Raw genomic sequence first — 14,281 nt, 5'->3', positions numbered from 1 at the left:
TAGGCTAACGATTGTGTCATCACCACGCGACTTACTGCCGCATAGTAGAGAAATTACCGTACAGTCAGGAGAAGCTCGCAGGCAGTTTGGACTCACATTAGCTGTTTACGTTTAATTACTATTGTTAACTAGCATTTTAGTTAGCAATAATTAGCCTGTGCCTATGTTATCTCCTTACATATACCTACACTCTCCTTCTCTGCTAGATTGGGAATGATTGAGATTTCTCTTGGCACAGCTACCAGAAGACTTCCAACTTTCAGACAGGTTGCTCACGTCACATCTACGTCTTCAAGCTCAGTTGGAGGCTGCTCAGTAACGCTCAGCCATCACCGGACAAGAGCTTCTAATTCACTTCACTGGTCTCCGTAGAAATCAACGGGTCACATTGTCCATTTCTTTAACTGTCTATGGCAAAAACCATCTTCATTCTGTGTTAACATTCAGCTGAAACTTTATCAACACAACACTAGACTACCAGGATGTTTCCTTTCTACCACCACTCAGCAAGGAAACACTGTCAGTGGAAACATGAAGAGAGACAATTGTACTAAAGACATATTGAGTTTGGGAAAGTCAGAATAATGAGACGTCATGCAAGCTTTGGCTCATTTTTGCACACAACAAAGATTGTGGTTTTATGTCCCAAATATTTGTCTTTAGTTTGAAGCAGAATGATTTGGTGTTGTTGGTCTTTATTAACTTTGTTATGGTTTTCATATTAATCTTTCAGTCACTTTGCTGCAGACCAGATACGACCAACTGAGCAACAACAACAGTCAGTTACAGGATGAAGTGAAGAACCTGAAGAACAGAGAAAAGTTTAAAACCAATACTCCTGTATTATACACATTTACAGCATTTGGAGTGCCTACCAATCCACCAACTGTGAAATAAGACAAATCAGTTTTTTCACGGCTGCCAAATGAGGAAACATGCGATTCAACAAGATATTCAAATTTGACTCCCCTTCCTCTGTCATTAGAATATACTTCCCCCGTCTGAGTATCTCCGCCCACGGCTTAACAACTACCTTTTGCAAACGTGCACCATATTTTTTAAATAAGCCAATCAGAGCAGACTGGGCTTTTACAGGAGGGGTCTTAAAGAGACAGGCGCTAAAACAGAGGTTGTGGTTCTTGTTCACACTTGATGCTTCAGTTAAGAAGTCAGTGATCCTCTATTTACTATTTACAACACCTCAACATATACGGCAAGATAAAGGACAGACACACCAAGTAACTACATTCCAGTTTGAAATAATGAATGATATTTCATTATGCACTGGATATATAAAACTTAATTCTGTCTTATTTTAAAGCAGAATGATTTGGTGTTGTTGTTGTTGTTTCTTAATTTGTTGTGGTTTTCACCGGATATTTATTTAGTCGATTTGCTCTTTCATAGATTCAAATTCTTATTTTACATTATTTTTTACCTTTTTTATGTAACTGTTGTTATTTCTGTCCTCAATAAAGGCTCACCTTATCTTATATTTCAGTCACTTTGCTGCAGACCAGATATGATCAACTGAGCAACAACTACAGTCAGTTACAGAGCAGTTACGAAACACTGAGTAAAATCAACACTCAGTTACAGGATGAAGTAAAGCAGCTGATGAACAGAACTGAAGGTGAGAGAAGTTTAAAACCAGTAAACTCCTGTATTATACACATTTACATCATAGATGTTGATTGTGTAGTTACCTTTGATTATAACTGTTTCAACTCCAAGTCTTATCACTTTGACACTGAATGATGTGAAATCTGTCTAAAAGTTGTTGTTAAAAGCTGTCCTCATGAATGGATGAGATCTGGATGCAGTTGTTACTTTAAATCAGAAGAGAAGAAGACTTGGTCTGGAAGCAGTGCTGACTGTCAGCAGAGAGGAGCACATCTGGTCATCATAAATAACAAAGAAGAACAGGTGAGTGTGTTTGTTTCTGAGTGAGTGATTTTAGAGAAAAATAAATTTAACAGAAATTTTTAAATATACATAATGTCAATTTGAAATCTTTGGAAAATGATTTTGAAATGTTTATTTTCCTTTTTAAAATGCATTCCTATGAAATGAAATGTTAATTGTCTTATGAGTACAAAATGTGCAGTTCTTCATGCGTTCTCTGTTTCTCTGCTGAGTATAAATGTCTTTCTTCACTTTCCTCCATTACTAATGTGTGTTTACTGTCATGCTGTTGGGTCCAGTCCTCAGTGTGTGGTGGACCGAGGGATCCCTCTTGTGTTTGTTGTGGCTGATGAAGTCAGAAGATGACTTTACTACAACAGAAATGCTGAACTGTGAACAGAGAAATGATTGTTGTCTCTTGTCAACTACTAGGAGTTTGTCACTGAACTGAAAAAGGATGGAGAGTCCTGGATTGGTCTATGGTATAGAGGGACACAAGGAGAATGGAAATGGGTGGACGGATCACCGCTGACAGAAATGTGAGACATTTTAAAGGTTTTTGGTTTCGAAATGGCGAAATTAAAATAAAATACAACACAAACTCCTCTGTTACCAATCCCTGAACAGAGATATCCAATTGGCCGAATATCTGAAAACAAAAAATCCAAAAGAAAAAGAAATTTTAACAAAATACAGAGTCAGTGACTATGAGGAGAGGAACGTGTCTGTACATACTGCCACCAGGACATCAAAACAGAATTACATTTCTTATGTACATGTCCCAAATATAAATACTTAAAAACCAAATATTTCCAAAAAATTCAAAAACATATACCAGGCTTCACTACCTACACTGAGGACAAAAAGCTTCCTCTTTTATTAGGGGAAGATGAAAACATGGCATGGCTAGCAGCTAAATATGTCTTCTCCTGCCACAATATGAGGCAACATAAGTAAAGAACTGTATATATTATTTTTATTATTCTTTGTTTTCTTTTTCTTTATTTCTTTCTTTATATATATATATATATATATATATATATATATATATATATATATATATATATATATATATTAATATAATTGTTTCAACGTACCCTTTGAGAATTTGTTTATTATCTGCAATTATATCATAATTATGCTGTTCATTTTTTTATTATTATTTATTATATCTGATGTATGTGTTTGTTCTTATGCTTTGGCAACACAGAGAGAGAGAGTTAATCTTAATTTAATTATTGAAATAATTTGATTATTTACAGATAAAATAAATATTTAAATTAAACAGTTTATTTCAAATGAACAACAATCAGGAGTTTCAGCTGTTTGATAAAAGAACATTTTATTTGTCTGACAGGTTCTGGGGAGCAGGACTGCCTCGCTCTGACGGTTTCTATGCTGCATGCTGCAATCAACAAGGAAAATGGACACAAGGATATCATTCTGATAATAAGAAGTGGATCTGTGAGAAAAAGATGATCTGAACTCTTAGATGACAGAGAGGTGTGTAGTGTTGGGATCAGCTTTGTTAAATCAGACCAATTCTTTAACATTTGCTCAGCTGTTTATTCTGTGTTGCTAAATAACCTGATTACAGAGATATTGTTCCTCTGCCCTTCATAGAGCACAATCTGGTTAGAAGTCATGTGTACTTACTCTGTAGTCCTACAGGATTATTATAATGAAAGCTAATAAAAACACGAATTAGCAGGTTGTCTTTACCTTGGTTAATGTAGTTTATTATAACGTTTGTAATCAGTTAGTTAGAAGTTTTTCCTTAGAACATTTTACACTCCACACAAAATAAACCCCGCCCTACCTCCATCTCCCCTCCCAAACTCGTCCCCACAACCAATTAAATCATTGTTATTATTTTTTTAACGCTGCGCTGTAACCTTAACCTAACTATTGTATTTGTATCTTTTTTCATTTTATTTTAGCCTGTATTCCTTTCATGACAGTTTTTAATTGCTCTTTAATGTTTGATGTAAAGCTTGTTGAATTGCTTTGTTGCTGAAATGTGCTATAGAAATAAAGATGCCTTGTCCTACAACCTCCAGCCTGTCAGTCTGTCTCCAGGGCATAGAGAACACTGTGTCTGTCTGTCTCAGAGTTCTCAACATTAACCGCGCTATACAGCCGCTTTTCGGCTCGTGATTATATCATATTGCAGTAAACGCTGTCTGTGTGGAGTTTTGAAAAGTGTAACCACACTTGCGACCACATTTCTGTGACTCGCTGGGACTTGAAGCTGCAGAGGCGACGTAGTTTGCTCCGTCTGCGCCGCAGCTCTGTGTCAAGTCAGTTTATTTATAGAGCACATTTAAAACCAACCTAGGCTGAACAAAGTGCTGTACAACGTTATATTATGTTATGAAAACAAAGGAAGACAATTAACATATAGACACAATGAACATCATACAAACAACCCACTTCTATACAAATGTCCCTAAACTAAATCATACGCCAAAGAATAAAAATGTGTTTTAAGACGAGACTTAAAGATCTCAGCAGTAGAGAAGGACCTAATATGAATGGGAAGTTTGTTCCAGAGTCTCGGGGCCACAACGGAGAAGGTACGATCACCCTTTGTTTTCATCTGAGACTGTGGAATAGCTGTGTGTGTCAGAGCTGAGCCTCGCTCTCTGTCAAACATGTAGAGAAGGTGGAGAAGATCTCGCTTGCATACACACTCTAAGGCAGTGTTTCTCAAATAGGGTTTGTGTACCCCAAGGGGTACTTTGGAGGACTGCAGGGGGTACGTGAGCACTATTTTCTAGGTTTTTGTCACTGTTTTTTGAAGTTTGTCACTTTTTTAAAGTTTTTGTTGCTTTTTTTTCACTATTTCCTTCCTTCCTTACTTTTACTGTCTTCTTTTTTTCCCCAAGTTTGTCAAAGTTTTTGTGGCTTTTTTCAAAAAACAATTTCACCTTTTTCAAGTTTTTTGTCACTTTTTTCGAAGTTTGTCTTCATTCTTTCATCGTTTTTTTTACGAGTCTGCCGTTTTTTACTAAGGTTTTGTCGCTGTTCTCTACGTTTTTGATACTATTTTCCACCAAGTCTTGCCTTTCTACTGACTTTTTCCAAATCTTTACATTGTTTTTTTTTTTTAAGTTTTTGTTGCCTTGTTTCATCAGCATTTAAACAATTCAACATTTTGTTGTTCTTTTTCTACACTTTTCTCGACGTTTTTGTCGATTTCATTCAAATTTTTTTTGTCACATTCTTTCCATGTGCAATAAACTTTCTCTTTTTTAACAAGTTTTTGTCACCTTTGGTGATGTTTTTGATGTAATTTTTTCCGAATTTTTGTCGATTTGTTTTTTCTTGCGTTTTTGTAGCTTTTTCCAACATTTGTCACTTTTTTCAACGTTCTTTTGTCAAAGTTCTGATATAGAAAGTTTTTGTAAATGGGTCAAATTTGACCTGAGGACAAAAGGAGGGTTAAAGACGTAGAATATCAACATTCTGTCTCTGGGGGCAGTCAGTTGAGAAAATAACTTCAAGCTGTCGTGCAGAATGGGGTCTACATTAAGGCATGGATACCCGACCCGAGCCCGACGGTACCCAACGGGCCGGGCCGGGTTCGGACAGATATTTAGAAATGATGGTCGGGTTCAGGTCGGGCTCGGTCACATCAGCGCGATAAGGCATTTGTTGTAAAATGGTGCTGCAGCTCCTTTAAGAGAGCTCAGTGTGTGTGTAAAGTGGGCAGAAGAGAGATAGAGAAAAGAGGAAGCAGACGTGTAGATGTGACCGGAGCAGAGTTGGTGGAATCAGTTTAAGTTTTGTACACAGTGTGTGTGGTGTCCGAGATAAACTCCAGACTGAAAACAAAGTTCATTCATCTGCTCACCAGAAACGGGATTTTAACCCCGACGTTATATACCGTCGGCCCTGGAGGTAACGAGTCTCCCCTGGTTTTCTGAACACGGTCGGAATCGCAGCGATCAGGAAAGGTTAACACCTTGAACATTTTAAATTAAACAGCTTATTAACGTGAGCTTGTTCCCCCGTGTGCGCTGATGCCTCATCTGTTGACATTTCCGAATGCCTTCCAGTTGCTTAATAAAAGTGGGCTTTCAACACAAACAAACGTACATGTGTCATTAGTATGAGAAAAAAAAACGAGATTTTAACTGTGTCGGGCTCGGGTCGGGCTCGGACATAAATATCATAATGCCGGACGGGCTCGGGCCGGGTTCGGACGGAAAAATTTGGCCCGATCCAGGCTCTAGTCTACATCCACAATCGTTCCACTGCCGGGATTGCTCCGGTGTGGCCAGAAATACCGCTGGATGTCCTTTTCAGCTGGATGTCCGTCACCTTCCTCATTCTTCAGCTGTGTTGGAAACCACTCCCTCATTCATTCACTCACTATTCCCTATATAGTGTTTATTAAATAGTGAACTGAAAGTCCAAACCAGATTTCAGACACTCACTGAAAACACATCGCTGCGTGACAGTAGATGCGTTGTTTATTTGTGTGACGGAGGCGGGCGCGCCCAGCATCATGTAAACAAACTGAAACAAAAATACTTCTAATACGTCCCTGAAACAAACCGAGCACCCAGGAGGAGATAGTAAAAAAAAATATATATATATATATATGTTTGGAAGTTTTCAGCTCTCCCCACGTAGTCCACTGCACCTCCAACTAATTAGCCTCAATCAGCCACAGACTTTATTAGACAGCACCTGTGTCCACAGCCCCTTCCCTTTGTTCAAGCCACATGGAGGAATCCTTGTGCGTTGCTGCTGGAAATGCCGTGTCTCCTACCTTGTGTGTGTTATTGAGTTATGTAAGTTTCATATGTTTTTACTTTGATGGAATGTTGCTAATTTAATTATGATAAGGCGAGCACTAATCTTACATTCCTTTCAGTTTGTCTGCTGTTTAAAGGTGCTGTTATAATGAACAGAGTAACTTGGTTTACATTGCTCATTTGAATCACTGGTGTAAGAATATGTGCATTTGATTATTTATATGCATTGTTAGTTTATTAATTACAGGGCAGAGATAATTATGTATTGACTTTGTAGGCTACCTAGCTTATTTCCTGCATTCTAAGTTCTTGTGTAAATGTTTGTCATTCAAATTAATTGTGGCCTTGTATTGTGGCATTATGAAGCTAATTGTATCCCATATCCTTTTCCTCTTAGAAACCACACATACCTACTCCAATAATCAATGAAGAAATTGTGGAATTAAAAGTGACTGGACTGAACTGTTGTCACCGACACCTCCACTGGTATCAAGCCAGCCACCTACACATCCCTCTCAAACCTCCTTTTCAATATGTTACATTTCCACTGTTTAGAAAGGAATGTCCGCTCCATTTTTCCTTTTCAGTTTTTTATGTGATTTCTTCTTCTTCTCCTCTGGGAAAACACGGACACGTTGCATTGTGGTATACGGGAGTAAAATGTAGGCTACATCGTATGTACACTCAAATTAGCAGTGCATTGTGGGTATTTTATAGTGGACTATATAGTGAATGAAATTACACAATTCCCTTCGTGTCAGAAAAAATATATAAAGCATTTGAATGCTTTTTATAAGAAACATAATCTCACTTTACTTTTTCTTAACATTTTTACTCCTTGTACTGTAGCTATGTTACTTTGTTACTTTATACATTTATTGACTCGCTCTTTTCTTACTCTTATTTATTTTTTTACCTTGAATCTGACTGAGCAACTGAACTATTTCCCTGAGGGGATCAATAAAGCATCCTGATGTGTTTAGGATTGTGCTTTTTCTCGCGTTTTTTCATTTTCTTCTCTACATATTAGATTCCTTGCACCCTTGTATATATGGACATAGAAAATAAAGATACTGAAGAAATTGGACTAAAATCTAGAAACTATAAAGATAATTAAGTGATAAATTCCATGCACACTGTAAACATGAATGATATTCATCAGTTATTTCCCTCCCAGCAAAATACAAGGTCAAAAACCATTGGGGTGTCCTCTCCCTGTTACATGAATGTACAGTAGCCTACATCACTAGATGGTTACTGGTCCAGTGAACTAAAACTATATTTTGGGAGGATTGTACAATTAGGATATGTTCTTTAAATTGTACAATCCTCCCAAATTATAGTCCCAGCAATAACACAAATTGTGTGCTAAGAATGCAAAATACAATGCACATGGAAGAGGAACAAACATGATCCTTTATTGTTAAAGAATTAAAAAAAATGTATGAACTAAAATAATTCAAGAAATGTACAGCATTGTATGTATTGACCTTAGTAACAGATTTAATTTAAAACATTTGAAATTGTATCAGCCTTTTCTAATTATCTCAACTGTCATATATTCATCAAACTTCTAACAATATGAACAGCAGTCTTCATACAGCAATATCACAGTAACAATGACTGTCACATGAATAATTATTAAAAAAAAATGATGGTCCCAACTTTAAATAATAACAGTACTTAAATGAACAGCAATATGCACCTGTTGTATTTTAATCCAGGCTGATAACAATAGGGTAAAACCACTGCTGGGTGATCAGAAAATGCTCCAGGATTAATAAATCCTGGCTGTTAGCCTGGTCGGGAGCAGGCTAGCTGTTAGCCTGGTCGGGAGCAGGCTAGCTGTTAGCCTGGTCGGGAGCAGGCTAGCTGTTAGCCTGGTCGGGAGCAGGCTAGCTGCACAGAATAAATCTCCATGGTGATTTATGTGCCTCCGCTTTCGTGAAACCGAGTCAAGGATTAAATCATCCAGGATAACGGGGAAATCCCGGCTTAATCCCTTATCTTGGTTTTGTGAAACAGGCCCCAGGTGATAAAACAGGTTGTGGTTCTTGTTCACACTTGATGCTTCAGTTAAGAAGTCAGTGATCCTCTATTTACTATTTACAACATCTCAACATATACAGCAAGATAAAGGACAGGCACACCAACTAACTACATTCCAGTTTGAAATAATGAGTGATATTTCATTATGCACTGGATATATAACTTAATTTTGTCTTTAGTTTAAAGCAGAATGATTTGGTGTTGTTGGTCTGTTTCTTCATTTCAGTACTTTTGCTGCAGACCAGATACGACCAACTGAGCAACAACTACAGTCAGTTACAGGATGAAGTAAAGCAGCTGAAGAACAGAACTGAAGGTGAGAAAAGTTTAAAACCAGTAAACTCCTGTATTATACACATTTACATCATAGATGTTGATTGTGTAGTTACCGTTGATTATAACTGTTTCAACTCCAAGTCTTATCACTTTGACACTGAATGATGTGAAATCTGTCTTTAAAAGTTGTTGTTAAAAGCTGTCCTCATGGATGGACGAGATCTGGATGCAGTTGTTACTTTAAATCAGAAGAGAAGAAGAATTGGTCTGGAAGCAGAGCTGACTGTCAGTAGAGAGGAGCACATCTGGTCATCATAAACAACAAAGTACACTGAAAAAAGTCTAACATTGCTGTTGTTCGTTTAATGTGTATTTTCTCGTTGAAATAGCTAAAAATTATTAGTTTTTTCATTTAAAGTAAACGTTCTAGTTTATGTTTATGGTTGAATCCATTTTCTTTATATGGATACAATATAAATTGGCAGCTGGACATTAAACTGAATTTATTCATTTGATCAAAGCATTTTTATTAGATCTGTTGAAATTCTCGAGAAGCCAAACCCACGACACGCGTTCGTCCAATCAGCTGCCGGTCAGGGGCGTGGCGCATCAACCATGGATGTATGACGTTGCGACACCGCGCTTCAGTCGTGTCGGACATATGGATCTCTACCATAAGGCTCACACCTGAATTATAAAATGTCCCGGTAAATTCACCATGGGTACTGCATGATGTCTCAGGAGTTGTGCTACTATTCACAGCTCCATGATTTGTCTTCTGATGACATCAATAGTCTCGTTTCGGTTGTTCAGCTGAAGCAGACTGTTTCTCTTCATACATTTGAAACAGATGTTCAATGTTATCAATTTATTAAACAATAAATATAAATGTGTTCTAAAGTAAAGTGTCCTGAGTAGTCATTGATCAAAATGTATTAAAATCAGTTTGAAATAATGACAACTGTTAAACTGCTAAAATAATTAATTTACTCGGATGTATAAATAATTAGTTTGACCCAACCTTTAAAAAGTGGTTGCTTGGAGTTAAACTTTTCAGGTTAAACCAAATTAAATTATTTACTTTGAGTCAATGTCAACTATTTCGTGTGATTGATTACTTCAATTTTTTTAAGTTGGTCCAAGTTTTTTTTTTTTCAGTGTAGAACAGGTGGGTGTGTTTGTTTCTGAGTGATTTTAGAGAAAAATAAATTTAACGGAAATATTTAAATATACAAAATGTCAATTTGAATTCTTTGGAAAATGACCTTGAAATGTTTATTTTCCTTTTTAAAATGCATTCCTATGAAATGAAATGTTAACTGTCTTATGAGTACAAAATGTGCAGTTCCTCATGCATTCTCTGTTTCTCTGCTGAGTATAAATGTCTTTCTTCACTTTCCTCCATTACTAATATGTGTTTACTGTCATGCTGTTGGGTCCAGTCCTCAGTGTGTGGTGGACCGAGGGATCCCTCTTGTGTTTGTTGTGGTTGATGAAGTCAGAAGATGACTTTACTACAACAGAAATGCTGAACTGTGAACAGAGAAATGATTGTTGTCTCTCGTCAACTACTAGGAGTTTGTCACTGAACTGAAAAAGGATGGAGAGTTCTGGATTGGTCTATGGTATGGAGGGACACAAGGGGAATGGGAATGGGTGGACGGATCACCGCTGACAGAAACGTGAGACATTTTAAAGGTTTTTGGTTTCCATCACAATTCCATCAAAGTCACTGTTTATTGAAAGATGCTGATTTGATTGGTGCACGGTACATGGAAAGGAGCTAAACACCACAGTCAGTAGTAGACAGACAGGTAGAGAGAGAGACAGGTACACAGAGCTAAACACCACAGTCAGTAGTAGACAGACAGGTAGAGAGAGAGACAGGTTCACGGAGCTAAACACCACAGTCAGTGATATACAGACAGGTCAAGAGAGAGACAGGTACACAGAGCTAAACACCACAGTCAATAGTAGACAGACAGGTAGAGAGAGAGACAGGTTCACGGAGGTAAACACTACAGTCAGTAGTAGACAGACAGGTAGAGACAGAGACAGGTACACGGAGCCTCAGAAACAATCCTCAGTCTTCAATCAAAAGATTTTAAACTAAATTAAAAGACGAATATACAGAACAGTGGCGAAATTAAAATAAAATACAACACAAACTCCTCTGTTATCAATCCCTGAACAGAGATATCCAATTGGCCAAATATCTAAAAACAAAAAATCCAAAAGAAAAAGAAATTTTAATGAAATACAGAGTCAGTGACTATGAGGAGAGGAACGTGTCTGTACATACTGCAACCAATACATCAAAACAGAATTACATTTCTTATGTACATGTCCCAAATATAAATACTTAAAAACCAAATATTTCCAAAAATTTCAAAAACATATACCAGTCTTCACTACCTACACTGAGGACAAAAAGCTTCCTCTTTTATTAGGGGAAGATGAAAACACGGCATGGCTAGCAGCTAAATATGTCTTCTCCTGCCACAATATGAGGCAACATAAGTAAGGAACTGTATTATCATTTTTGTTATTCTTTGTTTTCTTTTTCTTTCTTTCTTTCTTTATATATTTATATATATATACAGGGCATGAAATTGGCACCCGCCCACCCGCCAAATGCGGGTAACTTTTGTGATTGGCGGGTGAAGCTGTCAATCTACCTGCCACATTGGCGGGTAGCCAATGAGAATTGAGTGATTCAGACTCGTAACTATCGGTAAGCAGGGTACACGGTTGCTTACGGGCCTGGTCCAATCAGGGGCCCGCATCACTGGAAGACATTGATTGACAGCCGGGGCCCCCTATCGCATTTTCATTACTAACACAATCCCAGCATCCCACGTGCAGCCACTGACCAAGCGGGAGTGAGAACGGGTCAAATTCATTTCCTTGTTTCTGATATGAAGACGAGACGTGTGTGACTCGAACATCTCACATTACAAACAAAACGTACAGCGAAAGACCGTGCAAAACATTTCAGACCGTCCTGCCAACCTGTAGACATTTTAACATCAATGTACGCTGTAACGATTTTTCACTCTAAAGTCAGCGCTGCTGTTTCAAATTGTCGGCTCTCTGCAGCGGGCGGGGCTGCTCCGTTTCCCCCGCGACTGACGCGCACACACAAACACACACACAGACACACACACACACAAACGCACACGGTGGATGCAGGAAAAAACGCAGATGAGACGTACAGGATGACCTAAATTGAGGACAGCTACGTTATTGTAAGTGCAATGATAAGTTAAAGTCCAATAAGTACTTTATTAAACCGTATGAATGTGTGTCCCAGGCCAGGATAGGAAATTAACTAAATTATGTAAAGATCAACAAGCCAATGACAATGACAGATATGTTCATATTTGATTCATCCAATAAATTATTTTGTGTCTTAAATCCACCAGCCTTTTTCCTATTTTACCAACATTTGCAGCATCCTGAGCCTTTTTGGTAAAGTTCCTACAAAATCTCAGCCTAGAGTAATTAATTAATAGTAATAAATATTATTCTCCCCAAAACAAGTTTCCTTTTTATTTATTTTTTTATTTTTAAGAACTATACAAAAAACATTCATGTGTTATGGTGCGCATTCACCAGTGTTTTGTTGTTGTTGTGGTGTGCGTAGGCTACTCCTGATTTTGTCAGTCATCTCATCTCTTATATGCAGTGGCATAACGAGCCACTGCATATAAGAGAGGCCCCTATGCAGGATTATCAAGGCGGGCTACCATCAATAGGACAGGACAAGATCATAGAGTCACAGCAATTCCTGTTTTTTACCTTTATGACAGAAAAAAAAGTGGCTGGTAAAAAGTACCTGTGGCAGGTGGATTTAAAAATCCACCTGCCACAGTGGCTGGTGGTCAAAAAAGTTAACTTCATGCCCTGTTAGGGTGTGCATCTTTCTTATTGGTTTGTGCTGCAGCTACTTCCTGTTTTAAAGGAGTGTTTTATTTGTCTGACAGGTTCTGGGCAGCAGGACTGACTCACTATGACGGTTACTGGTACGCTGCAACATGCTGCGATCAACAAGGAAAATGGACACAAAGATATTATTCTGATAATAAGAACTGGATCTGTGAGAAAAAGATGATCTGAACTCTTTGATGACAGAGAGGTGTGTAGTGTTGGGATCAGCTTTGTTAAATCAGACCAATTCTTTAACATTTGCTCAGCTGTTTATTCTGTGTTGCTAAATAACCTGATTACAGAGATATTGTTCCTCTGCCCTTCATAGAGCACAATCTGGTTAGAAGTCATGTGTACTTACTCTGTAGTCCTACAGGATTATTATAATAAAAGCTAATAAAAACATGGATTAGCAGGTTGTCTTTACCTTGGTTTATGTAGTTGATTATAACGTTTGTAATCAGTTAGTTAGAAGTTTTTCCTTAGAACATTTTACACTCCACACAAAATAAAACCCCGCCCTACCTCCATCTCCCCTCCCAAACTCGTCCCCACAACCAATTAAATCATTATTATTATTTTTTTAACGGTGCGCTGTAACCTTAACCTAACTATTGTATTTGTATCTTTTATTTCTAGTTTTAGCCTGTATTTCTTTTCATGAAAGTTTTTAACTGCTCTTTAATGATTGATGTACAGCTTGTTGAATTGTCTTGTTGCTGAAATGTGCTATAGAAATAAAGATGCCTTGTCCTACAACCTCCAGCCTGTCAGTCTGTCTCCAGGGCATAGAGAACACTGTTGTGCCTGTCTGTCTCAGAGGAAGTGTAACGTTAACCGCGCTATACGGCTGCTTTTCGGCTCGTGATTATATCATATTGCAGTAAACGCTGTCTGTGTGGAGTTTTGAAAAGTGTAACCACACTTGCGACCACATTTCCGTGACTCGCTGTGACTTGAAGCTGCAGAGGCGACGTAGTTTGCTCCGTCTGCACCGCAGCTCTGTGTCAAGTCAGTTTATTTATAGAGCACATTTAAAACCAACCTAGGCTGAACAAAGTGCTGTACAAAGTTATATTATGTAATAAAAACAAAGGAAGACAATACAAATATAGACACAATGAACATCATACAAACAACACACTTCTATACAAATGTCCCTAAACTAAATCATACGCCAAAGAATAAAAATGTGTTTTAAGACGAGACTTAAAGATCTCAGCAGTAGAGGAGGACCTAATATGAATGGGAAGTTTGTTCCAGAGTCTCGGGGCCACAACGGAGAAGGTACGATCACCCTTTGTTTTCATCTGAGACTGTGGAATAGCTGTGTGTGTCAGAGCTGAGCCTCGCTC

General features: G+C 37.9%; 1 protein-coding gene and 1 long non-coding RNA gene across 2 annotated transcripts in view; both read left to right on the top strand.

The window, feature by feature from the left end:
* Positions 1 to 14,281, top strand: part of LOC116064135 (CD209 antigen-like) — a 205,516-nt gene that overhangs the window by 96,423 nt on the left and 94,812 nt on the right. Inside the window, exon 8 of the mRNA XM_035993205.1 lies at positions 8,947 to 9,036. Coding sequence (XP_035849098.1) covers positions 8,947 to 9,036 — 90 coding nt within the window. The remainder of the gene's footprint in view (positions 1 to 8,946; positions 9,037 to 14,281) is intronic.
* LOC118493445 lies at positions 10,592 to 13,333 on the top strand. The gene is made up of 2 exons (XR_004895400.1): positions 10,592 to 10,678; positions 12,983 to 13,333. It is a non-coding gene; the product is annotated as an uncharacterized LOC118493445 (long non-coding RNA).

Source organism: Sander lucioperca, chromosome 16 (assembly GCF_008315115.2).
Source record: "Sander lucioperca isolate FBNREF2018 chromosome 16, SLUC_FBN_1.2, whole genome shotgun sequence".
Classification (NCBI taxonomy): Eukaryota; Metazoa; Chordata; class Actinopteri; order Perciformes; family Percidae; genus Sander; species Sander lucioperca.
The sequence above is the reverse complement of the archived record's forward strand: the minus strand, read 5'-3'. Positions and strand labels throughout refer to the sequence as shown.